At 41.8% G+C, this 27,617-nt stretch overlaps 1 protein-coding gene across 1 annotated transcript; it reads right to left on the bottom strand.

Annotated features, from left to right (window-relative positions):
* Positions 1-1,177: 1,177 nt before the first annotated feature.
* On the bottom strand, positions 1,178-27,614 carry FAM110C (family with sequence similarity 110 member C). The gene is made up of 4 exons (XM_075126448.1): positions 26,223-27,614; positions 19,347-19,629; positions 3,244-3,901; positions 1,178-1,729 (listed from the first exon to the last, which is right to left on the bottom strand). Exon 1 carries the CDS (start codon positions 27,352-27,354, stop codon positions 26,266-26,268), a length of 1,089 nt encoding a protein of 362 aa, XP_074982549.1. The 5' UTR covers positions 27,355-27,614; the 3' UTR covers positions 1,178-1,729; positions 3,244-3,901; positions 19,347-19,629; positions 26,223-26,265.
* Between the last annotated feature and the right edge of the window lie 3 nt (positions 27,615-27,617).

Genomic DNA, 27,617 nt, shown 5'->3' with positions numbered 1-27,617 from the left:
TCTGTGATTAGAAAGTTGGCAACCCTAAGTGGGGGGTGAGGATCTCACTCACCCTCTGTACTTTGGTGTTTTAATGTTGGTTTATTCTTCATTTCTACCTTAACTATAGTGCTGAAATGGCATTTTGAAGACAGGTTTTGGATTGGTTTTCAGCAGCTATAGCTTTGTGTCAGGAATCCCTAGTAGATATATGGTATCATTTTTATACCTTTATGTCTATTTTACATCAGAAATAAGAGCTGCTTGGCCGTGCATTTCCCGGGTATTATTGCACTTCACAGGTGGCTTGAGGCATTCAGTCTTTGGTCCCTTACTGTGCAATGCACCCAAGACATTCAGTAATTCCCTTGTAATGCCTTGCCAATGGGGTTTGATTGCTTAATTATTTTACATGCCACCCATTAATTAGATGAATCTAGTCTGTACATGCTATAGAACTGTTTGCAAAGGAATCGGCAAATGCCTGAGTATTATAGCTCATGATTAAGGGTAAGTTCTTCTTAAATGCTATTTGTTCATGTAGAAAGTTTGAAGTAGAGGTAGACAGGTGACCCAAATTGCCTTGTGAGTGGTGGCTGCTGGGAATAATTAACTAAATATTAGCATTTCTAAATCACCTTTTCTTTTGGGTAGAAGTGAGTTAAAGCTGAGTCTTGCCAATTCATACAGAATCTAACTTTGCTTTGGGGTATGGCGAGTCTGTGCATTTTCAGTTTCCCACAGGAGAGTAATAAACGACCCTGCCTTCATCTGAGCTGAGTTTGAAATAATAAATGGATTGGGCAACTTCCTCACACTCAGGCAGGTGAGAACACTCATTAGTTGAGTCTGAGTTTGGACTCTGCCATGGGAAGTTTTCTCAACCTAGCTGCATATTAAAGACTTCATAGTAGCTGCTACTACCCACACTTGGTATATCCAGGCAGAATGTTGTACTGCTCATTATGTTTGGTATGTTCTCTGGGTGGGATTTTCAAAAGTGCCTAAGAGAGTTAGGTGCCTCAGTCCCACTGAATGTCAATAGGATTTAGGCTCTCCAGAATCCTCAGCATATTTGAAAATTTTCTGGCCAGCTTTCCAGCAAAATCCTACTGAATCAGAATGGCAGCAATTTACACCCACTCAGCCCTTGCTTGACCCCGATTTACATGACTGCACAGTGTGCAAAGCAGTGGAGAAAGAGGCCCAATATATTATTTATTAATAATATTATATTAATTTGTGAAATTTAAAGAATTATCAGTACAAAATTGCTGTCTACCTGTGGCAGGATGTCTCCATGCTATTCACCATCACAGACTAGGGTGGCTCACCAACAAGTTAGAGTGACAGAAAGTCTGAGTAGTTGAGAAACCTTCCTGTTAATTTTTGCATGATATTCATGAACAGTGAAAATAAGCTAAGAATGGACAATGCACATGCGGACAGTCATAGTTGGATGGCCCTGTGGTGTCTGCTTCCTATGTCCACCAGCAAGACAGACAAGGTGGGTGAGGTAATATTTTTTACTGGACCAACTTCTGAGATGGTGAGTCCTCGGGGGTGATGTATGTTTTGTTTCTTGTATTTCCTCAGGAAGTAGAAGCTGCTGTTAAGTTTTGCTTCCTTTTCTTTCATGTTGTGGAGTTTCCATTTCAGATGGCAACATTCAATATCTTCCATAGTTGTTTGCAGTGTTGTAGCCGTGTAGACCAGAGGATATTAGAAAGGCAAGGCCAGTCATACTTCTCTGAAAAACACAAGTTTTCATCAGATGGTGACTTGTGCAGCGGGGACAAACATGGCTACCAAAACACTGCATTCACCAGCGAGAGTAACATTGGAACAGGAAAAGAGGCCACGCAGAATGGAGCCAAGATGAATGGCTTATTTATTGGCCCTGTGATCATTTTTAATTAAGATGAATACATCCACCATTAAAGAGTGTATCAAGCCACCCTTTCTCTTGGCTTGCTGCCTAATTAGGAACATGTATTTCTGAATGTCATCCACATCAGTACGTTTTGGTATTGCTGTTATGTAAACACCTACATCGAAGTGACTACACAGATCCCAGTGATTAATGAACTCATTAGATACCTAAGAGCTCCAAAACTGGCTGTATTTGCAATATTCATTTTAATTGCTAGTTAGAAAATGTTAATGCGGGGAAAACCCATGATAGTGTGACAGGCCTGTGCAACTATGGCAGTTTACCTTGCTCGTGAAATCCACTCATGAATGTCACCAAGGAGCTCTGAGGGGAAATTGCTCACATCTGGGCTAAACAAATAACTGAATGGCTGAGGAAATTGGCATGTGTCTCTTTGGTGCTGCTAAGCACCGGAATAAATTGCTCAGGCAGGTTGTGGAATCGCCATTACTGGAGATTTTTAAGAGCAAGTTAGACAGTGTCAGGGATGGGCTAGAAAATACTTAGTCCTGCCATGAGTGCAGGGACTGGACTAGATGACCTCTCGAGGTCCCTTCCAGTCCTGTGATTCTATGATTCTATTAATACTTTACTTTTGGAACTACAGCAGACAGGATCTGCTTGTACCTTGAGGACTGGGAATCAACAATACAGATTCCGTCTGCAAACAGTTGTGATCTGTGCCCCTTTATGGGAGGACGCGAGTACAGTGTATGATTTCCAGGAGTCCCCAGCATATTTCACAGAGTGCTACATAATGTTGGTAATGTTGCACTGCACAGTGAGTGTCTAGAATTGTTGGGTCTGTGTGTGTGCGTCAGAGAGAGAGAATTAACTCTGCAATTTAAGAGCAAAGAATGAATGGATTATTAATCCTTTTTGTAATTGTAATATGGGGAGGAATTTCGGAAATGTCAGCAAAAGACATCTTTTACCATCAAGGCTTATCCTTATGACCTGATATATAGCATAATTTAAGCTACCTAGGGGTCATACTCATACTTCCCTTTTTAAACTGTTTTTATGCACTTGGTTCCATTATTTATAGTGGCATTTGTTCTTCAATCCAGCCTTTCTTTATTTAACAAAATTCTGAATGAATATCTATCTATCTATCTATCTATCTATCTATCTATCTATCTATCTATCTATCTATCTATCTATCTATCTATCCCAATCGCTGAGGTATCTCAGCTAATAGTTTGTTTTCCCCTGATGTATTAATATGTGATATCTTCTTTTTAAACTGGCTATATGAAAAATAATTAAAACAAATCTCTCTTTGCCTGAGTTTCCCCTTCTGGAAAATAAGGATAGTAATGTTTACTTACCTCAGAAGGCTGTGGTGAGGTTTAATCCATTAATATTTGCAAGGTGTTTTGAGATCCTTGAATGGCAAATTACTATATAAGTGCAGCAATTGCTATACATTAAATCTGTTGGGAACAGAAATAACTACAGCTAATTCACCTTCCCTCTACCTCACTGTTTGCTGATAACTGTGTATTTAACATGAGTTACCACTGCACGTACAAACATCAAGACCTTGCTTTGCTGTTGCCAACCGCAGGAGAGACGGATCAGCCTCAAACAAACCCAGATTCGTGTTCCAAAGTGTTTTCCGTTTAGTTATATATTAACAGCCACAGTAGTTGTACATTCACATATGCAGTCACCATCTGACTTTTAAGTTAATATGAAAACTAAGGGGGTTTTCTGCTGCAAATTTTGATACAAACAAATTTATTTTTGTTGAAACTTTTTTAACAAAAATTTTATTTTTTCACCAAAATATTAAACCAAAAAATGTTCAATGGAAACTGTCAGGTGAAAACAAACAAAACAAAACAAAACAAACAAACAAACAAAAGATTTGGAAGCGTTTCATGGGAGCTGTAATTCAATTGCCTCATGTCCTCATTGTCATCTATGGGCAGGGTTTTCTGGCCAGATTGTGTCCTCTGTGATGCACCATAATCTTCTCTCTTGCTGTCAAAGAGATATAATAAGTGTCAGTATGTCTCAGTTAATACTGCACTGAACAATGGGTCCAGAGTTTAACATAACCTCAAAAAAGTCAATGCACATATCAGACAATGAAGAGCTTTTCTGGGCAGCTGGAATCTCCAGAGTTAGATTAATATTCCATAGGTCTGTTTATTTTTACCAACATGTGTATTCCTAAAAGTCAATGCACATTTTATAACTGTCACTGCACATTTGTGTATCACTGTCACTGCACATTTTTTAAGCCCCGTCTGCCCCACATGTCTGAGGGTTCCAATCCCACCTAGGGTGACCAGATGTTCCGATTTTATAGGGACAGTCCCAATTTTTGGGTCTTTTTCTTATATAGGATCCTATTACCCGCTACCCCATGTCCCGATTTTTCACACTTGCTGTCTGGTCACCCTAATCCCACCTGTCCTCAAACCCTCGACAATGCTGATATTACAGTGCTCTTTCAGGTGTATGTGCACTTTAGAGCTGTCATACTTCATACAGAGCTGCCATATTTCACACCCAGCTGAAGCTTCTTCTACTCATCTCAGCTAGCTCTTTAGCTGAGACCGTTCAGAAACAGTAGATATCCTGGCCAAAATACTTCACCTCAATAAGGGCCTGAGCAAAGGCACATTGAAAGTCATTGGGAGTTAAGTGCCTAACTCATGTAGGTGCTTTTGAAAATCCCACTAGGTACCTATCTGCATCTTTAGGTGTCTAAATGCCTTTGTAAACCTGGCCCTAACTTGTTTTTGAAAATGGAGTTCAGGCTCCTAAGTCACATAGGCACTTTTGAAAATTTTACCCCAAAGCTATGTATGAGACATTGGGAAATGTCTTAGTACCGCTCCTTTTGTCTTCACACACAGCTCCCTTAATATAAGAACATAACAAAGGCCATACTAGGTCAGACCAATAGTCTGTCTACCCCAGTATCCTGTCTTCTGACAGTGGCCAATGCCAGGTGCCCCAGAGGAAAAGAACAGAACAAGTGATCATCAAGTGATCCATTCCCTGTTGCCCATTTCCAGCTTCTGGCAAAGAGGCTAGGGACACTTCAGAGCATGGTTTTGCATCCCTGCCCATCCCGGCTAATAGCCATTGATGGACCTATCCTCCATGAACTTATCTAGCTCTTTTTTGAACCCTGTTATAGTCTTTGCTTTCACAACATCCTCTGGCAAAGAGTTCCACAGGTTTACTATGCCTTGTGCAAAGAAATACTTCCTTTTGTTTGTTTTAAACCTGCTGACTGTTAATTTCATTTGGTGACCCGTAGTTCTTGTGTTAAGAGAAGGATAAATAACACTTCCTTATTTATTTTCTCCACACCAGTCAGGATTTTATATACACCTATCATATATCCCCTTAGTCATCTCTTTTTCAAGCTGAAAAGTCCCAGTCTTATACTCCAAAAGTATTTCCTTTATCATTACTCGGTAGAGCACTTTGAGAGAGCTTGCACATGAAAAGCATTACATAATATAAACTCAATTTCCAGTCTCTGTGATTACATTCCTAATTTCCCCAAAAACTCTGTTTTATTTCAAAAACTTGTCAAATTTGTAAAGCATAGTAAATCCATGCTGACTGTCTCTAATGAGGCCCTAGCAGTCCAGGTGACCTCTCAGTTTATCCCTGATGAATTTTTCTTATATCTTCCACACAGTTGAAAATCTTATCATCATGTTTACACACATAGTTTTTTTCACAGTCTGCAAGCTCTCTATTTCATCTCTGTCCCCTGTTTTGGGTTCTAATGCATCCTTCTTGAACTTTTGATTACATTTGTGACTTCCTTGTTAATCTACATTGGCTTTGTTTTCTCTCCTTTTGGCACACCTTACCCATGGGATACACTCATTTATCTTTGAACACTTTCTATTTCCACTCTGTCATCTTTCTTTCCATTGCATTGTCTCATTTGATTTCATTCAAAACTGTCTGGTTTACATCCTCTTGAAATTCAGTGTCTTTATTTGTCCCCTAGATGCTGTCACTGTTAGTCATAGCTCAAGGATAACTAATTTAAACATGGTCATTATTGTTCAGAAATTCTCTGTCTTCAACTGTGTCCTCTATGTTATTCAGAACAAACCCTGGAATTTTGGAATGGCTGTTGAACTTGCTTCCAAAAGTAAACAATTTGGGAACCTATCTCAGTCTTTATAACTAAATAAATAAAATATTAAATTTGTAGTTTGGTAGCACCTAGGAACCCCAGTAATAGACCAGGACCCCGTTGTGCTAGCTGCTGCACAAACATAGAACAAAAAGGCAGTCCCTGCCCCCAAAGAACTCACTATCTACACAAGACTCATTTTCTGACAACAAAACCCTCAAAAACTGGACATGGCCTATCCTAAAGCTCTGTATGGGAAGACCCTGAACTTGTGTGAAGTCTTGACTTGAATCAAAATCCAACCTTTATGACAGGCTCTTCCTCTGTGGTGCCAAAATCTGAGATCTGCACTTTCCTGAGTTTGGATGGTTTAGATCTGGATCAGAAATTTGCAGCTAGAGCTCCTCCATACATTAGCCAATATCCAGAAAAACTCTTGGAAAGATCAAAGGTGAGATTTTGTCAACAGATGCATAGGTGGGGCTCTCAGTCAAAGCAGTGAGGGACACACACACAGGGATCCAAGTGTGACTTTAAGTGAGGGGGAGGGTTAAATAAGCAAATTTAAGTTGCCCACCTAGTTAGATATATTTTTTTTCAGTCTGTACACAAGGGTAAACACAGGGCTATTTGAAACAACAGAGTGTTCACTTGCACAAAAAGGAATCCCAGTTGTAGCTCCACCACTGTTTTCTCCTTTTAACTTACTTAGTGGCACATGTGTTTTTTATTAAAGAATAGGGCAAGGCACAAACTGACCCTAAAGCTGCTGTAGGAGAATAATGCCAGCGTAAGGGGATGAGCAAGTGGTTCTGTCACAGCAGCTCCTACAAACCACCCTTTCTTTCTGTTAGGGTAGGGGGCATGGTGAAAGGAAAGAAGCGTAGCTCTAAGTCCTTATCTACAAACAAGCTTGTGCCATTTGAGTTAAACAGGTGCAAACCCTTGAGTAGACACTCTTATTTCAGTTTAAAAGTGCTTTATTTTTCTTCAGCTTAACCCTGCCAACTGACTGAGCAAAACCAAAATAACCCACTCTTCAGCTGCAGTCAGAGCATACACATGGGGGTTTGCACTGGTTTAACTAAACTGGTTTAAATTCAGACCCTTAGTTAAACCGGTATAACTGTGTGCATACAAACCCTAAGTGGGGCTTTCTTTATGCTGTGGGAGGTGACCATACTTTTGCAACTTGCTCCCCCAGATCCTGCCAGATTGATTCTGGGTAGGCTACTACGCCTTTCTTTTTATAGCCTATTAAGGAGGAAGTAGGCTCAGGGTTGGGAAGATTATATTCACAGGCAGAGCCATCCCTAGGGAGGTGTGAGGTCTGGGGTGGAAGTAATGGGTTCGTCTCTTCCAGGATCGACCACGCCGGCCAATTGCACTGGCCTGCGGGGCCCCCCACAGTGCGGGTCCTGGAGCAGTCACCCTGATTCGTCCTACCCAAGGGATAGCTCTGTTCACAGGCAGCTGGGTTGCACTATTTGTTCTATTTAAATCTATGGAATAGGTGTTTAGAGCACAGGATTTATGTTTTATATTTTATATGAAGAAAGAAAGAAAGAAAGACTGGCTAGATTGTTGGGCTCAATGGGTAATAATCAAGGGCTCGATGTCTAGCTGGCAGCCAGTATCAAGTGGAGTATCCCAGGGGTCAGTCCTGGGGCCGGTTTTGTTCAACATCTTTATTAATGGTATGGATGACGGGATGGATTGCACCCTCAGCAAGTTCGCAGATGACACTAAGCTGGGGGAGAGGTAGATACACTGGAGGGTAGGGATAGGGTCCAGAGTGACCTAGACAAATTGGAGGATTGGGCCAAAAGAAATCTGATGAGGTTCAACAAGGACAAGTGCAGAGTCCTGCACTTAGGATGAAAGAATCCCATGCACTGCTACAGCCTGGGGACCAACTGGCTAAGCAGCAGTTCTACAGAAAAGGACCTGGGGATTATAGGGGATGAGAAGCTGGATATGAATCAGGAGTGTGCCCTTGTTGCCAAGAAGGCTAATGGCATACTGGGCTGCATTAGTAGGAGCATTGCCAGCAGATCGAGAGAAGTGATTATTCCCCTCTATTCGGCACTGGTGAGGCCACATCTGGAATATTGCATCCAGTTTTGGGCCCCCCACTACAGAAAGGATGTGGACAAATTGGAGAGAGTCTAGCAGAGGGGAAAAAATGATTAGGGAGCTGGGGGACATGACTTGGGGCACATGAGGAGAGGCTGAGGGAACTGGTCTTGTTTAGTCTACAGAAGAGAAGAGTGAGGGGGGATTTGATAGCAGCCTTCAACTACCTAAAGGCGGGTTCCAAAGAGGATGGAGTGAGGCTGTTCTCAGTGGTGGCAGATGACAGAACAAATAGCAATGGTCTCAAGTTGCAGTGTGGGAGGTCTAGGTTGGATATTAGGAAACACTATTTCACTAGGGAGGTGGTGGAATCTCCATTCTTATAGGTTTTTAAGGCCCGCCTTGACAAAGCCCTGGCTGGGATGATTTAGTTGGTGTTGGTCCTGCTTTGAGAAGGGTGTTGGACTGGATGACCTCCTGAGGTCTCTTACAACCCTAATCTTCTATGATTCTAAGAAAGAAAGAAAGAAAGAAAGAAAGAAAGAAAGAAAGAAAGAAAGAAAGAAAGGTTAAAATTCTATGGAAATTAATTAGAGTTCTATGGCAATTAGTGTAAAAACCTATAGAATTCAATAGAGATGATCCTGTTCCTTTATGTTTCTGTGAATTCCATAGGAGAAATACAATTCCCTATTAAACTCTATTGGACTTTTCTATAAGGCAATCTGCCAGCTTCGTAGCCAGGTTTTCCTATACATCATGCACTCGTGCACTATCCCAATTAATTTTGGGGCTATAATAATGGCAGTTCTTTGAATTGGCTTAGGCATGAGCAACTCTGGCCACTCCCAAGTAATCCAAGAGTCTCGCCACATGATGATACACTTTGATTTGTATTGTAAACATTTGGGATTAAAGTGGGTTACAAATGCAGATTGAGGACCCGATATTGTCTTTTGTGTAACAAATAGAAGCATGATTGTAAAGCTTTAAACAAAGCGATTATGAAAAAAAACCCGCCTGTTGCATATGACGTGCTTGTGGAACTTGGCATCAAGTCGAAAACAAGGAACATTCTGACCAGCCCATCCATCTGCTGGCTTCCACAATATTCTGAAAGCAGCACAAGATAACAGATGAGTGTGTCATGCTACAGGGCAGCCTGAATTTTGACAGGCTGATTTTAGCAACTTATTATGGAAAAGACAAGAATTTTAATCCCCCAAATCACTTTTCTTCTTTGGAAATTATATATAAAATCTCAGAAATCACAAGTATCTTTCTGGTGTGAGAAAGCCAAATCCAGCGCTGGCATCAGTGGGTGAAATTCCTATTGACTTCAGTGAAAATTGCAACTCTTTGTAATTATGAGACCCCAGCAGCGTTTGGCAGGGGTCAGGTGGAAACCCTCTCCCAAAGCAGGGAAGAGAGAATCGGTGCCTGCTCCCACTGCAGAGACTACAGTGGAACCTTGCCATGAGGGAATGGGAAGGGGTGTGACAGGGATGATTTCCCCACTCTGATCCTAACTGGATTATAAGCAGAGTGTTCGGGGCATATGCTTGTTCTGAGAGCTTGAAAGGAGAGAGAACAAATGTTCCCTGGATACAAATGGAGAAGAATAGGAAGACTTAAAAAGTCAGGTGGAGTTGACCCCTCGTTGGCTAAGAAGCATTACTGCTTCATGGGAGAGCTGTTGACTGACAACCCCACCTTTCTGAGAACTATTGGATGGAGAAAATTACCTTATTTTGCATTTGCAGTGGGACACACTGGGCTGCATTATTGTTTCCTTCATGTTTATACTCTGGCAGTGAGAAGTGCTGACTTTGAATATGACTCTGAGCACAAGAGGCCTTACTTTGCTGAAGAAGCTGGTTGCTGAGCAGGGGTCAGTCACCAAGGAATAAGAGGGGCAGGCTATTCACTTCCAACAAATTTATGAAAAACTATGATACATTGGACCTGATCCGCAATACCCCAGGACCTTTTCCCCCGTCCATGCTAACACTTGTGCAAGGCTTGTATTTTAGTACCCAGGTGACACGTTATTATTTTCACTGGCCAGTCATTCACTCTTACACTTCTGTGCTGCAACCTTCTTAAATGCTTTGGAATATATTTCATCTTTAAAAGATTTTTATGATTTATTATTTATTTAGCTCCCAAGGTGCCCATGGCCTTTCCAGATATGTAAAGTGACAACCCCAGCCACAGGGAACTTACTATCTAGGCTAGCTATAACCTAACAAGGGATGACATTAAACAAAGGGAGGGGATGTGGCAGGAAAAGGGCTAAAATAGTAAACGTTCATGCAATACCATTCTGATTAACTATGCAACTTGCAGATCCTGGGCTCTTTGCTTGTTTTGTTTTCATATAGTTATGGCAGTGTCTACAGCAGTGGTGGGCAACCTGCGGCCCATGGGCCGCATGCAGCCTGTCAGGGTAATCTGCTGGCGGGCCGCCAGACAGTTTGTTCACATTTTCACAGCTGCTCACAGCTCCCAGTGGCAGCGGTTTGCAGTTCCTGGTCAATGGAAGCTGCGGTAAGCGGCGGCCAGCATGTCCCTGCATCCCACGCTGCTTCCCGCAGCTCTCATTGGCCGTTAACGGTGAACTGCAGCCACTGGGAGCTGAGGGCAGCCGTGCAAATGTCAACAAACTGTCTGACGGCCCGCCCTGACATGCTGCATGCGGCCTGTGGGCCGCAGGTTGCCCACCACTGGTCTAGAGTTAAGGCAGGGAAGGAGGATTTTTTGTCTCTCTGGAAAATGTCATTCATAAGAAAATAACATGCAACATTTACCTTATGATAGTACCTCAGGTTGTGTATTCATTGTCTGGATGAATTAGCTTGAAATGTAAACACAAAATGGGACTGTCAAGGCCAGCATAAGCTGAGCAATTAAAGCTCACAGATAACTCTGGAACAGTGAAGGGGAACTGGTTAGACTTTCAATGACCTAGATTTTCAGTGAAAAAGTAATCAAAGAGGATACGTTAACAGGAAGAAATTAGCAATACCAGGTAAGCCCTATCAATATCCTTGCATTTGTTTCTACAGTTTAGCTCGTTAATGGAGGAAGATCTGTTCAGCACTGATTTACAGTCATCACAGTTATGTGACAAACAATCAGATGTTTTAGTGGTTTAGTGTCAGTAATTACTATGCCCATCTTTTCGCTACAGGTGATGCTCCTGAAAGGTGGTTGATTTTTGAAGCATTTTCCTTAATCCACACAGGACTCTTAGCTCTCTTAATCACACTCCTCGCTAAAACAACCTAATACTTCTCAAATTATCCAAGCTAGTTTTACAAGTTTTCATGTCCTTTCTTGCTGAACTACTGGATGGGGATAGGGACATCCCTAGGGGACAATCACTGAAACTCATTTTGGTGTTGGTGATGCTGTTGCCTTTTGTCTTTTTTCTTGTTTATTTTTAAGCTATATGTGGCAAAATTTTGGCAGGTGTAAATGGGCAAAACCCCAATGAAGTCAATTAACTTGGCCCACAATATGTTAGGTAGTAAATAGCAAATGAAAGCACGTGCAGCAGAGTCCAATATCAGAGCTAATCAATGGTGTGATTATATGCTTAACTTAAACATCACCCAAATGTATAAAAGACAGTATCTATGAGTGGCACACACAAAAGTCCTAATGCATGCACATAAATCATTGCTATGTGTGAACAAAGTTATTTACACATAACAATCCCCAGTTTCACATATGTACTGAGTATCTGATCCTCAGTTGGTGTATGACAGAGAAGTTCCATTAACTTCAGTAGAGTTCTGTTAATTTATACCAGTTGAGGCTCTGGCCAATAGTGTTTTGCATGTAAAATCTTGCACATGCAAATGTGTGGCCTTAACTTTGGGTGCAGACTTGTAACCCAACTTGTAACCATTTGGGCCCATGCATGTAATGCATACACAGTGTTCATGACCCAGTTTGTTGTATGTGATTGAAAAGAAGTCTTGTTTCCTAACTGAGATCTTTAATAAAAAAAATTGGTAACAATTGAATAATATTTCCTCTGCATGCAACAGTGGGGAAAAGCACAATAGAGTGACCAAAGAGAAACAGAAGTTGTGACTTTGCTCATCTGCCAGAGCTGCCTGAAAAGCACCACTGCCTAATTGTGTGTAGTGTGTAGGAGATGGTATGAACTAAGGCAGGGGTCTCAAACACGAGGCCATTTATGTGCGTTATCTGCTGCGGCCCGCCGACTCCACCGGCAGCCAAGCTCCCCTGACCCCCCGCCTCTGTCCCCCAAGCATGCTGCATCCCCACTCCTCCGCTTATCTCCCAGCACTTAGGACTTTCCAGGAGGGAGGGGGGAGGAGCAGGGATGTGGTGCGCTCAGGGGAGGAGGCGGAGAAGTGGTGGGGCGGGGCTGGGATTTGGGGAAGGGGTTGGAATAGGGGGCAGGGAGGGGGCGGAGTTGAGGCGGGGACTTTGGGGAAGGGATTGGAATGAGGGCAGGGAAGGGGTGGGAAGAGCTGGGGCGGGGGCAGGGCCTCGTGGAAGGGGTGGAGTGGGGGTGGGGCTGGGGGGGGTTGTATCTTTGTATGAAAAGGTGTCAGTGATGGGGCCCTCAGGCCAATGTACTAGTCCTCATGTGGCCCTCATGGTGATTTGAGTTTGAGATCCCTGAACCAAGGGTAGGTGAACCTCCAGGAGGGTGAGCTTTTTCAAATCTACTTTTTGGGGGTTGGAAAATTAGTTTGAAGTAGTCAGGCTTTTTAACCCTGTAATTTAAAAATATCTTCATTTTCTTTCAAGGATAAGCTTTAATGAAACTAAGAAGAAGGATGGTCCAGTGGTTGCAGCACTCGTCTAGGACTTGGGGGCCCTGCATCCAAATCCATGCTGTGCCACAGACTTCCTGTATGACCTTGAGCAAGCCACTTAATCTCTGTGCCTCAGTTCCCATCTGTAAAATGGGAACAATAGCAATTCCCTACCTTATGGGCAGGGAGCGGTGGTTGTGAGGATAACTGTATTAAAGAATGTGCTCAGATACTAAAGTAAGGAGGGGGACATAATGTATCTTATTGCACCATTTTTTTAAAAAGAGAGAAACTGTGTTAGGAGGCTTGTCTTTGCAGGTTGTGTAAGTCACTTATGTGCTAGGGCGTCTGTCAGTGGCAACTGCACAGAGCTTCAGAGAATGCTTTGTGAAAAGCCCTTCAAGATCTTATACACTCTAATGTTCAGTAGACACCTGTCTGTGTAAAGCTGCAGCAAAGGGTCTTGTTCTCAGCTGTAAAATCACCACAGGCTCTCTTTTCAACAGCTGTGCTTTGTAAGCTGTTCACAGATGAGCAGAAAGAAGAGCATCTTGATGAGTAATTTGTGAAATTTAAAAGGACTGTTTATCCACACTGGGCAATCTGTGAACCTGAGCCTGCAAATCCTTATTTGTGAGAGTGGTCCAGCTGAGTTCACAGGCTTGCATGAGGAAGGCCTACTTAGGAGGAAAAGGACTGCAGGGCTGAGTTCTAATATAATAAAGATGTACTTAACTGCTTTGCTGGACTGGGACCTCAGGAAGTACAGCGACTGCTGTTTCAGCCCTGAGACTAGAATACCAGCTGCAGACTGCTAAGGCGGCTTGTCCCACCCGTAAGTTAAAAGCATGAATTCCTTCCTCTGCCCAGCCTTTGCTTAGTACCTTGCACAAACACCAATTAATTAGGATTTGTGAGAGGGGTTGCATTTCAATGATCTCAAAATTGCTTTCCGTTTTGTGCTAAAGACCTTAATCCTACTGGCTGCATAGCAGTGAACTCTGACTTGTGTTCAAGCTCTTGTCAGTGAGACTACTTTTACATAAGTAGGTCTACACTTGTGGTGGTGTGTAGACTGAGCTAGCAGGGGTATAAGTAGCAGTGCAGACTGAGGCACTGCTTTGGTGAGTTGAACAGAGTGCCCTAAATGTCTGAACCCTAGAGTACATATCTTACACGGCTCTGTATATGCCCAAACAGTGCCTCCCATGTCTACACTGCTGTTGCTAGTGTAGAAACTACTGCTGCTTCCCTGCTGCTGGAGTCTTTCCCTGCCTCGGTGAAAGACTCCAGCTGCAGAGAAAGGCTCAGGTAGCAGGGAAGGCAGGGAAAGGCCCAGGCAACTTCCTGCTCCTCCCCTTGCAGGAGCCTTCCACTGTTGCATGTAGCCACACATACACTACACCCTGTCACAAGGGTAGGCCCGGTCTAAGAAGATTAGATTATAGAATCATAGACTTGTAGGACTGGAAGGGACCTTGAGAGGTCACCCCTGACAGGTGTTTGTCTAGTAGTTTGAAGGGCAAATGATGTTGAGACCCTAGGATGAGTATGTATTAGTTTCAGCAAAAACTCACTTTAAAAACCATTATTTCACTTCTTCCCACAAAACACACATTTATTAATCTAGTTTGTCTCTTTCAATCCATTAAACAAAATTATCTCAGTAAGGTTCCTCAGATAGAGCTTTTCCTGATGGACCCAAATACCCAGCTGTTCTGGCCAGTTGGGTGTGAGGGTAATGGCTGTACAATATTGCCTGAGGCACATCCTAGTTTTTGAGATTGAACAAAACCAAATGTAGGTAATACCGAAAATTAGGGTTGCCAGATGTCCAGTTTTCAACTGAACACCCGGTCGAAAAAGGACCCTCCCCAGCTCTATGAAAATGACTGAGTGAGTGAGGGTGGGGGAGAGCACACAACAGAGGGAGGGGGTAAGATGGAGTGAGTGGAGCGGGGCCTCAGAGAAGGGGTGGGGCAAGGGTGTTTGGTTTTGTTCGGTCAGAAAGTTGGCAACCCTAATTAGTTTGAAAAAGTTTTGTTTGCTTTTAAAAATAAATGTTACGCCACTTGAACCATGACCTAAAATGGGAATACAAAATTATTATGAGAAAGATTAGCTTTGTAGATATCAAATTTACTGATACCAGAACCCACTATCCATTTTATGAGAGAGATCTTCTTAAGAGATTGCCTGCCTGGTTCTTTACGCAGAGATTGGGATATGTTTCAGAGAATCATCTGCACCTTTGAATGTTTCTTCAAACCAAAGCTTTGCTCACCACCACAAGAAGCTGCTGTCCCAGAGCAATTAAACATGTGACAAGGAGTCTGAGTTTTAAAAAAACTATAGTAACAGTAATGTAAACAACAAACAAAATAAAACTACAAGCTACCAAGAACAAATTACAAACTTTCAGTTGTGGTTTTTTTTTTAATTTGTATGCAATGAAATAAAATACAGATTTTTTTTTTATAAGAATATAAACGTAGGAACCTAGGAAATTCCATACTAGGTCAGACCGGGACCAGATGAAGGTGCAAGAAACCCCATAACAGACAATGATGGAATAACATGCTTATAGGAGGCAGTTTCTTCTTAGTCCCCATCAATTAGTGGTTGATTTATGCCCTGAAGCATGAAGATTTATATCCATTTTAAAAATGTGTATATATATACAACAATCTGCACTCTTGTTACACAAGTTTCAGAGTAGCAGCCGTGTTAGTCTGTATTCGCAAAAAGAAAAGGAGTACTTGTGGCACCTTAGGGACTAACAAGAAGTGAGCTGTAGCTCACGAAAGCTTATGCTTAAATAAATTTGTTAGTCTCTCAGGTGCCACAAGTACTCCTTTTCTTCTTGTTACACAGATTCCTGTACATGGCTATGTACAATATACTGAAGGGATCATAGTTTACACCTGATGTCTTAATTGTAAACACCAGGCTCTCGCCATAAAAGCAGACTTTGTACCTTTTTTCCTGTTAAATTAAAACTATGGACACTGTCCCTTTTCACAGTGATAATATTAGCTTTAAAAAACTGGTTATGAAGAGCACTGGACCGTTAAAATTAAGCTGTGCAATAGGGTTGCATCCAATGTGGCTTTCTTTGTTTGCATGGTTCCAGTCAAACAAAAACAAGTGGGTTAATTTGTGATCTTCTCCCAGCAATCCTAGTTTTATGTTTGCATGAAAATAAAGGGTAAGTCCTGGCCCCACTGATGACAATGGCAAAACTCCAATTGACTTCAGTGGGGCTGGGATTTTACCCAAAAGCGCTAAACAAAACTTGAGCAACCCCTTACAAAACACACCAGTTTCGTAATGAAATAGATGAGTTTCCCAGTGCATCCCTTCCTTATTTTAAGGGTTTTTGTTGAAGGATAAGGAGAGTCAAAGGATAAGGAGAGTCAATGGCCAAGAGTAGCCATTGGGTTCCCTATCATCATGGGGCAGGTCAGCATCAGAATGAGGTAAAAGGCTTTATAAGTAACAGCAGCAATGGAACCTGAGCAGAATGTGCTAATTCCCACTGTTCAGGATGAGCGTGGTAAGATGTCCTCTCCCAAGAGATGTAGGGATAAAGGGACTGTCAGCTGTCCTCTTTCCTGGTAAGGTGGAAAAGGGTAGATCTACTCAGAGGACACTTATAGGTAAGGGGAATTCATAGCTTATTAGGTGTAAGGAAAGGTCTTGGGCAAATCTTCTCTGAGGTTCAACACATCCAAAGTTGAACAAAGCCAGGTGCATTTGCTCTAGTGTTGGTGTGAAAGGTCAGCACAGCTCCATTAAGCAGCTCATAAAGGCCAAAGGTGGGATTTTCAAAAATGCACAATCCTGGCATAACTGATCCCACTGACATCTATGGTAAAACTCCCACTGACTTCAATCGGGACAGAATCAACTGATTCTCTATGCTTTTGAGAATCCCATCTAAGTCCTTTACATATCTCTTCCTGTTATTTAAAGTCCATGGCCAATTTATCTCACTACCATCTCTGATACAGACCCAATGGAAACTTGAAAGGGAAACCAGAAACCTTTCTAAAAACCCGGCCCCCCTTCCATTGTGTTGGTGCACTGGTTTGTAGCTGCGGGATTTCTCATGAGCTCTGAGCCGTCTACAGTGGTTCATTCGTATTTCCAAGAAAAAGCATTCAATAGCTTTTGATAAAACATATACATAATTCCATGTACAGTAATTTGCAAAGTGAGCATAAGAATACAGTGGGTCACATTGCTGACTTATCAATCTTTACAATCTCCCTTTAAACAACTGCACATCAGTGGATAACTCTAACCATATTAGCATTGACGGTGTAGTCTATCGTGAATCAAAACCGAAACTTAGATTATTTGTTTTGAAGGTGCTAATCTCTAAGTATACAGTAGCTCACTGGTGCTACTTGGTCCTTCCTATTCTCTGCCTGTGGCACATAATAGTCTATTCTCCTGTGACCTGTAATATTTTGGTCAAATTTTGGTTGTTGGGTTTGGTGTGTGGGTGCTGGGTGGTGTTGGTGGCTTGTGATAAAAAAGTGGTCAGAGCTGATGATCTGGTGGTCTCTTCTGACCTTAAACTCTGTGTCTCACTAATACAATCATTTCAGTTTCCCCTGTGTAGAGCAGATTCAATAAATACTTTATTTGGAAATGTTATTTTTATATATATAGACAATTTAAGATATGTGTATGTGAATTAACACTAAACCAATATAGACAAATGCCCTGCATTCTCAACCTGGGGGTGAGAAATAGTGACAAATACGTTTTTCTTAATTAAATAAGGTTAGCCTGACTCATAAGTCTATTGTTAACTTAAAGTCAACTAAAAACTATTAAATAGCACTTAAAGTGCAGTATTTTGGCTCACAATGGTTGAATAAATTAAAATCGGAAATATTTGATTCTTATGGTTAGAATGAATGCTCTATAAAAATGCCATCACTCAGTCCTTCTCCTCCCTCTCTCATAGTTATGTTACAAGACTAAGTCTTTTATAAGATGTTAAAAGTGCTGATTAGGTGTTCATTCCATCTTCTCCTCTATGCCTGCGTCTGGTTCACTTTGTTCGGTGCGGGCATGGCAGCTAATCGTTGAAAGGGGCTGATTGACTGCTTACCGCGTATAACCCTAATGGAATGTTGAGAATGGAATCTCATTTTCCTGTACTTGTTACAGTACAGGTCTGACAGTCCAGTGCTGTAAACAGAATACTATAGCCATGGTAACCTGTGGTTCAACTTTTAACCTTTCAGCACACTGAAATATAGGGCCAGATTCTGATCTCTTTTTTATCAGTTCAATTATTCCAGATTGACACTGCTATAACTAAAATCAGAATCTGGTCCCTACTTCATTTTCCCCCCACCCTGCTTTGTGATTTATGGTATCAGGAATAAATAACTCAGGGAAGGGCATTTTCTGATAACTAATGACTGACTGAGCTAAGGATCTGAGGCATAGCCAAGGGCCATAAACTCACATCTACATCTACAATCAAACTGAGTGACACAAATTATTTTTAAACAGTGTTTAAACACAGTTCAAATAAAGTTTGTTGGTCAGTGCAAAGTAGGTGTAGTCGTTATAACAATTATGTTGACATGGTGCTGTCTATACTACAAGTCGAATAATCTCAGCACGTTTGTCTGGTATGTTGCGGTTGTGTCCTAACATGCCTTCTTGTTTACAATGCAGATAGGACAATGCTATTATAGATTCATGCTAATCAGCCGTAACATTACATATGCTGTGACACTATTCCCTAACATGAGTCAATAAACATGTTGCCCATCCTCAGTACAAAAATAAATGTGTTAGACTATAGACAACCATGTGCTGGCAGGGTCTGAGATGTAGTATAAGAAGAGCCTAAGGGCCTACCTAGACTGCACATGTTATCATGCTGGAGCACTGTTATAACAAAGAAGAGTCCTGTCTAATATGGAACGTGCGTTGAGTTTCCCTGTGTCATAGCTAGGCTTTGGGAGTATGCCCAAGACCATATGTGAAACATGATTTTAGCCATCCATTCCCACTCGCTGATCAGCCTGGTCTAGTTGGAGAACATGTTCTCTAGTTTGCCTTAAATCTCAATCTAGACAAGGCCTCAGAAGGAAGCTAGTGTACAGCTGGCTTTAAATACTGTTTATAAAACTGTCATGTTTGGTCCACTGTCACCAGCCAGGCAGAGTGTGCTGAATTCATGTCAGCGTGAGCCATGTTTAAAGTCCTGTTAACACACTTTCTTTGAAAGTGTAGGTGGAGCCTCCCTGCAAAGAAATACCTGACCCAGAGGTCATTGCCACTTTGCTCCCGCTTTCTCCTCCCCGGGTCTTGCTGATGGATTTGCCATCAGTCAGAGCCAGACATGCCACACCAACCTTCCTTCACATTTAGGATGACATCCTGGTGCACTGACCTCTTTCTGGATATTACCAGATATTTTAGCACGTAAACCTGCCCCTGCTCTTCCAGAAGCTTTAATTTCCCTCCGTCTCAGTTTGTAACTTCCCTCTTGCTGTTGTACTTCTGTACACACATATGCCTGTGACAAAGAGTGAGCCTGCAGACGGGTGGGAGGGCAACAGGAAGTTGATAAACTTGCACAGATTTATCATAAGCCAGATGATAGAAGAGTTTGCTGTGGGTCTATCTGTCTGTGTCCTGTTTAGTCAGCCGCCATCTCAGGGAATGTTTTCAGTCTAAGGAAAGAAAAAAGTGCTATTTAAAACACTTAATGCATCATACTGGTACAAGGTAAGCTTTAACACTTCATTCCAACTGCTTACAACTACTACCAACATAATCAATTCCTTTCCTGAGAAACCCACCCTAAAAAGGAGCATTCTTTTTTTTAAAAAATGCTTTTGAAGCTGAGGACTGATATGAACTGTGTAATCTTGATTACAATCAGAGAGGAGGATGTTCAGTTCACCCTTTTTTTAAAGCCATAACCATCATTAAAGCAATGAGGAGCAAAACTCCCTGAAAGCCCATAGAGTTGTGCTCCTCCTAATGTCATTGGTGAATTTGGCCTTTAAGACTTTGTAACTTTATAATGCTGCTTATCTAGGCAAAATCTAGTCAATTACCTTTGGGTTATTTTGAGGCTAACTATAGATAACATGGCTTCTTAATTATCATCTTGCTCAAACAAATGTGTTAGTTCACTTCATGTCTCCAGCAGCAGTTTTATTTATGCAGTGTTTTACCAATCATAACAGAATTCATGAAAAATTAAGCTAGGAACATAAAATATTAATAGGAGCGTCTGACTCAGTAAAAACCTGCAGTTTAAAAAAGCTGTTCTACTCAGAATGAACATTAGAGTCTAGGAAACATGCACAGAGGGTTTTGTTGGTTTTTCTCTTTTTTAAAATATGGTGCAACAATTTCAATACACCAGGCCATGCCAGGGGCTTTAAGGAATATGTCTGTTGAAAGGCAAAGAAAGCACCTAGTTTCCCTGGGGCAGGTTTCCTGGGTCTAGTCCATTAGCCTCCCTGTTCCCACAGCTGATAAATGCTGAGCACTTTGTCTACACAAAGGCCAAAGGGAGCTGAAGGGCTAGCTTCTATTTTCAGCTTATCTGTCTGATCTCTGTGTGGTGTGATGCTCCCCACTCAGGTTCCCAGAATCTGGGGTGCACTTGAAGCCCGAATGTCTCCTCCCACAATTTTACAGCCCCGCAGCCTGACACCATGAGTCCAAGTCAGCTGCGGGTGTTTAACTGCAGTGTAAAAATACCCTGTGAGCACTGCATTTTTTGCAACAAACATGATGGCCTGTGGTCAGGATAAACTCTAGCATTGACAAGAAGCTAGCTTGTGGGTTTGTAGGAAACACAAGTCTCAGACCCAGAGTCAACACCACCAATTGTCTGGTGATAACTACTTTAATTCAGCCTTATTTATTATTAAATATTTATATGAAGGTAGCTCCAAAAGGCCCAAATCCTCTTTGTGCTGGGCACTGTACATTGATATTTGTAGGTGAGTTTTATAACGGTTACTGGGTCTGTTAAAAGTAATGGCCTAAAATCAGCATTGTTGGATTTTCCTTGATTTTTCATTAATTGTGGACCAGCTCCTCCGCTGGTGGAAATCAGCATAGCTCCATTACTGATTTACACCAGCTGAGAATCTGTCCCTATATATTTAAAGTCAGGTTTACGGTACAAACTGCAAAAACAGAGTGTACCAAAATATTTGCCTGGGATGGACAACATAATGTAGTGTGCCCCTCTGAATATCATTCCAAATTAAACTCAAGATGGCATCCTTTCTGCGAAAGCAGCTGAGGGAAAAGCTACTTTCAGCCACACAGTCCCTAGGTTGTTAGAGTTAGAACAGCCATATCTAGCCTATGAATTTAGTTTTTAACCAATAGATACCCAAGTTCATGCAGGTCCTTCTCCTACTCTGTTAAACCAGGGGCTGTAAATAGCATCAGTTTTGAACTGTTTATTTGACACATTCATTGGGTAATTAAATACAATTAAGTGACATGTGACTGAGCAGATCTCAGGCTCAGCAGTTAAAATCTCTTTCTACCCCCTGTCTAAAAATAAGCAAATTATATGACCTGAGTTGTATATTCACTCACACACTCTTCTACTCAAGTAATTTGTTACCAATTCTAGGTTTGTACTATACTTCTCTGCATATTATTGCCAAGAGAGTTAGAGTACTCGTGTCCCAGTCATACTCATTCCCATGCGGATTAGTTTTGCCTTTGTAAAATTCAAGGGATCAGTAATGCTAGTAATGAATGTCTCTGTATGCTTTGTGGATCACATCCAATATTTGCAGAAAGCCAGAATGCATTGCTTCACTTCAGGAAGTTCCCTGCATTGCTTCAAAGGGCCTAGGCTGAAGGCTTAGCATGTGAGTGGTTAATTTGTCTCCCTGCTGGCTCGTCTTCTGATTAACCAATTATGTAAACACGTGATGAGTTATAAGTGGAGATTTTGTGGTTTAGATTAATACAGAAGATCATTCTGCTAAGCGTTTCTTTTGTACAGAAACATTAGTACCAAAAAAAGAGTAAGTTCTTAAATATTAATGAAAGTGTTAAGGGTTTATATGTATTCTTGAGGACCAGTCAACCAATCTTATTTCAGGTCAATCATGGAAAGGCTTGACACTGTAGATGACATTTGTTACCATGAATTTTCACGTGGTACCCACATATTTCAGCATCCTCTGAACTGCTAGTTGGAACAGAAAGCAATACCAATAAACATTTCAAGTGTGTCTTCCATCCACTCTAAAAACATGATTAAAATCTCACAATGCCCTGGGGAGGTAGGGAAGTATTATTTCTCCGGGGCATAAGCCAGGCTCAAAGAGGTTAAACCACTTGCCCAAGATCAGACAATAGGTCAGTGACAGAGCCAATAACAAAAGCCCTATCTCCTAAATTCCTGTCCTGTCCCAATACATGTATCTGTTTTGAAAACACACAAAAAGACATGTACGACTATGTTTAAGCAACATTAAAACTGTGACACAAACTCATAGAAAAAGCAGTTAAGGAATTTTAAATGTGTTTGCCACCATGTCCTCAAAAAACAAAACAAAACACAACCCTGTGCCTATATGGATAAGAAGAAATAGGTTATAAAACTACCTGTAATTCAAAGGCACAATGGGGTGTCAGTCAATACTCTGAATTTCTTTGTCCTTACTATTAATGATATTACTTAAAAATTTCTGGTGTATGCTTCCTATGTATTCCCTCTTCCCCAAACCACTATCAAACGATATTAAGGAAACAAAGTTTAAAAGTAAATTTCCCATCATAACATAAGAAAAATTGTGGCTACAATTTTTAAAGACAGAAGCATGAAAACATTTGCACATATGTATGGGTCTATATTTATGTGACGTTACCCTACCTATATGTGCAAATTGGGCCATTGCATGTGCAAATGGCTATTTAGGTAGCTACTTGCCCAATTCTCCTTTTATACAAATCAGGTCTATGCATGTTTAATGCTATTAACTTAATAAAATTAGCACTGATTTACACTGGTGTAAATGAGAAAAGAATCAGGCCGTAAAAGTCCACTTGGGCATGCAAAAACCCCATCTGCACAAGCAATTGAGATAATTATGTTAACAAACGTAGGCACAGAAATGCGCTCACATGTTTGGGCAGGGTTCTTTAAAGAGCTGACCCTGGATAGCTTGAAAATAAATTAGTATGCCATTGTAAAATCAGAATATTATTTTTTTAAATCCATTTAAAATCTGCTATGCTACATTTTAGAACCCAGTACTTTCATTTACATAAAAAATTCTATGTCTTTGAAAAACCTGTCACAGCTTTGGCCCTGCTTCTGTCTTTCCTTTGCATACCCCTCTAAAATGCAACAGAAGTATAATTTATCTAAAGTCCTGCTCTGTGGATTATTAACATGACAAATATTAAGGGTCCAATCAAGAAGAAAGTCTCTTTGGCTGCAAAAGTACCTACGGCCTCAGATGCTGACTGTGTGATGGGTTGGTCAAAGGGCAGAAAGAGAGAAAGGCAACACTTGATTCTGCACCAGGGAGTTGCAGAGCTTCTGTGAAGGTGGGGAGCACATGTGAATGTACTTCCGGCTTTCCATACATTACAGCACCCTTTGCCTGACATCTTTTTATGATGTGTGCCTAGCTGGTTTGTAGGCTCTTTAGGGTAGGGATCATCTGTCTCCTGTGTCATCTGCAATGCTGAACACACTGATAGCATTTCACAAATAAATAATAAGAGGCCCAACAGCCTTCTTCCATTTGACAAGGCCCACATGGCCCACACTGTAACTGTAGAATTACCACAGTTCTAGTAGGAGAATAACCTCACAGCTGGCCCCAAGAGCAGTGGCAAAGAGATCCTACAGCCAGACGTCTCTTGTTTCCCTTTATACAAAGCCAGTTGCTTTATATAAAGCCAGTTCCAGGCTCCTGCACCCAGTAGCACGAGGTGGTCAAAGGCCCCACCTTCATAATTGTGAAAAGTTCACAGCTGCAGAAACTTTTGCAAACCCCCACATCCACCATCTGTTTTATGTGGCTCCCTCTCCCATCAGCTCTAGAGAGTGAGGGAGGGGAACTCTTCAGCTCAGAGAAACCTTCTCTTCTCTGCAACTGAATTCAGGCATGGAGCTTTCACCCAGTGACATATCTGTGGGTTGACAGCATCACACATGACAACTGTCCCTATTCTGGAGGCACACTCTAGAGCTGGTGAAAAATATTTTGTGGAAATGATTTTGACAAAAATCAAAATTTTTGAGTTTTCAACATTTCAATGACAAAAGTAATTCTATGAAAAATGGGTTTCAGAGTAGCAGCCGTGTTAGTCTGTATTCGCAGAAAGAAAAGGAGTACTTGTGGCACCTTAGAGACTAACCAATTTATTTGAGCATGAGCTTTCATGAGCATCTGATGAAGTGAGCTGTAGCTCATGAAAGCTTATGCTCAAATAAATTGGTTAGTCTCTAAGGTGCCACAAGTACTCCTTTTCTTTCTATGAAAAATGTAAATGAAAATGTATTTTTTGTTTTTCTCAAACAAATGCAGAACCAGAATACTTTTTTTATCCACCTCTAAAAAATGTCCTGTTTTTTAAACAGAATCTGTATCAAGTTTCCATCTTGTGCCTTCTAGAAAGCTCTCTTAGCCTAATATATTTCAATGGTGTTAAAAGGTATATTACTCATTAGGAATGCTCAGAAGTTAGTAGGTACTGTATGCTGCATCTTTCAGACTCTTTTCTGCCCTACGTTGTCAGACAACCAAGCTAGAATCCACCACCATGTTAGCATGTCAGGAGATACAGTGAGTATGCTTAATGCATATCCCAACATTTTCATAACCCTGAGCCCCCAGGCAACTGCGTGGGATGGAGTCACAGGCCCTTACTCACTTCCTACCTACAATAATGTAATGTGGGATTAATTTCTTTGAAGACAGTGGATTCATATCACTATAAAATCGGTGTACCAGGAGAAATCTGGGTAACAGTTCTTGATCCACTAGGAAATTGGCTCAGGCATTATAATATCCATGTTCTTTTGGATAAGCCATGGACTCATTTCAAACAACTGTGCCAAGGGCTAATTAGTATCTTAATATACAGATTATGAACATGATAAATTCACAAAGGGCACATGTAGCTCATTGTGTCAAGGATCAGTTAGCACAATTTAAAATAATACTGTGTAAGAGGTCCAAGGCCTAAGGGATGTATGTGCTTGGGTCAGTAAGATTTTCATATAATGGATACTTTGGGCAATTTGCATTAATGAATAGCTACTAAAGTTCCTAGGAAAATGGTTCTTGCCAATAGACAAGACTCACCCCAGGCATAGGTACAGCTCTTATTAAAAGTCAATAGGAAGTATGCCCACTTACACCTGGAGTGCATTTGGACCATTTCTCTACGTGAAGTAATAGCTTTCCAAGACTCTCACATTTTTATTCATTGTTGTAGTTTTTAAATATCGGCCCGGCCCACCAAACAAACCACATCACTGACTCCCAAAATCTGCTGCTTGAATTGCAGTAGCACAACCATGTGGGCAAAGCCACGAACGTTCTCCAATGTCAAAAGAGCCAAACTGATTACAATCGACTTGAGCAGAAAGAGCAGTCCCACTTCCCCGCAGAGCTTGTGAAATGCCAGGCATCAGCTGGCAATTCCTACTGCCAAAGCAGAAAGCTCTGTGAGAATGGGATCTCTAGAAAAAGCATGGATATAATAAGTGCAGGCAAAGTGGGAGGGATAGAAAGAGAGCGAGACAGAAGGGGAGGGAGGGGGAAATTGTACTACTACACGGTAAATATAGACTACCCCTAAACGTTGAGTGGTTCAGTTCAGTTTGTTTGATCTTACCTGCTACAATTAAGGGCTGAATAATTTTTCTGGGGTTTGTCTTGAGTTTAACATAGCAGAAACTGGTGAAAACAAGTCATTTACAAAGCAGGAGACTGCAAAGGGCAGACATTCCTTGTAAACCCTGACTGTTTACTTTCATTTGGGGATCTGATCCAAGCTTGCAAATTACAGTTGGTTTCTCTTTTTTTTGTTGTTGTTGTAATACCCCGGACTCCTGTTTTACAAGAACTCCATTCCCCCAAACTAGGCTCCTAGGTGCTACTGTAATTCTATAAATAATAATAATAGCAACGTTATGTGCAGAAAGCAGCTTGTTCCTGCCATTCATAGAACAGACAAACTCAGATAAATCAACAGTGTTTTAATAAAAAGATAAATATAAATGGGCATGGCTGGGCTTTGCACACACCTTGAGTTTACCAGGCTGTAACGCATGCTGAAAGGAGAAGCCTTCACGCAAGCTCTTGTAGCATGTTGTTAGTCTCCTTGGCTTTCTTACAAGTATACAGCCATTTGATTATCCGAGCGTTGCGCTCAATCACTGACGTGGTGCTAGGGACCTGCTCAGTCAGTTCTTCCTCCAACAGCCCATCATCCCCACTGTGCCTTGTGAAGTCGCTCTCGGATGTTGCCAGGCTGATGCTGCGGATCCTGAAGGAGATGTCAGAAATCACAGAGAAGTTCTCTCTGCCCAGATCCTCGACTACCTCGGGTTCGAGGCCGCAGTACTTAAAAAACGTGTCAAACTCAGAGAAAGACTTGGAATAGCGAGAGCTGATATCAGACTGGGAACGATGCAGCCCTTTCCTCCTCATGTCCTTGACCTCATCAGGTACAACAGTCAGCTGTGAGGAGTCCTCACACTCACGCTCAGGAACAGCTCGTGCGTCTGTGTTTGCAGGAGCAGCGTGCTCAGCTACACGGCTGTTTGGCTCATTGGCGGCGTGTTTGGTGGATACTGTCTCCTCACTTTCTGGTGTGAGGCCCTCCCCAGTTATGTTGGGCATCTCAGGGGAAGTCAGCAGCTTCTCCTTCATGGACCCCTGGAACAGCCACCTCACCAGGCCCCCTCGTGACCTCTCATTGCTTTGACCTTTCACAAGCTCACATTTCTGGCGATAGATCACTAGGGAGTCTGGCCGTACCTGCTTCTTGGAGCTGCTGCGCCTTGCTATGGGTGGATCAGGTTCCTGGGGAGCACTGCAGGAATACATTGCTTTAGTTGGCTCCGAGTTTTTTGTGCCTTTCCCTCCACCAACGTCCCTGCTGATTTTTTTGTTTTCCACTGAACAGCTCTCACTGCTGCTCTCTGAGGCTGAGCTCAGCCCGATGACGGGTTCCTGCTTAGTGCTGATTACATGCTGACTTTTTACATACTTGGCCTTATCAGCTGCCAGTCTTTCCACAGCACTTTTCCTGCCTGGGGTGCCTGCCTCCATCTGTCTGCGAAGGTATTCTGGCCCCTTGCTGAGGAGTCGCACTGTCAAAGGGAAGTCCGAGATGGCGTGCATTCTTACGGCATGAGAGATTTCAGTTGGCATATCAGTTTCAGGTACACTTATTCCACTTATGGTTCTGGGGGAAAAAAAAGAAAAAAAGCCACTCTGTGGAATCTGCAGCTTGCACTCTTCCTGTATAAGTGCCCAGTGAGTCTTTCCAAATTCCAAAGTCTGCTGCTGGTTTGTTTATTTACCTATGCGAAATACAAAAGGCTCTTCAGCCTCAGTAAAGCCCCACTGTCTGACTGTGTCTGCTGCTAACACTCTCTGACTACACACCTCCACACAGCTGCTTCCTTGCATAT

Source organism: Caretta caretta, chromosome 3 (genome assembly GCF_965140235.1).
Source record: "Caretta caretta isolate rCarCar2 chromosome 3, rCarCar1.hap1, whole genome shotgun sequence".
NCBI lineage: Eukaryota > Metazoa > Chordata > Testudines > Cheloniidae > Caretta > Caretta caretta.
Note: the sequence above shows the minus strand (reverse complement) of the source record. Positions and strands in the feature narration are given on the sequence as shown.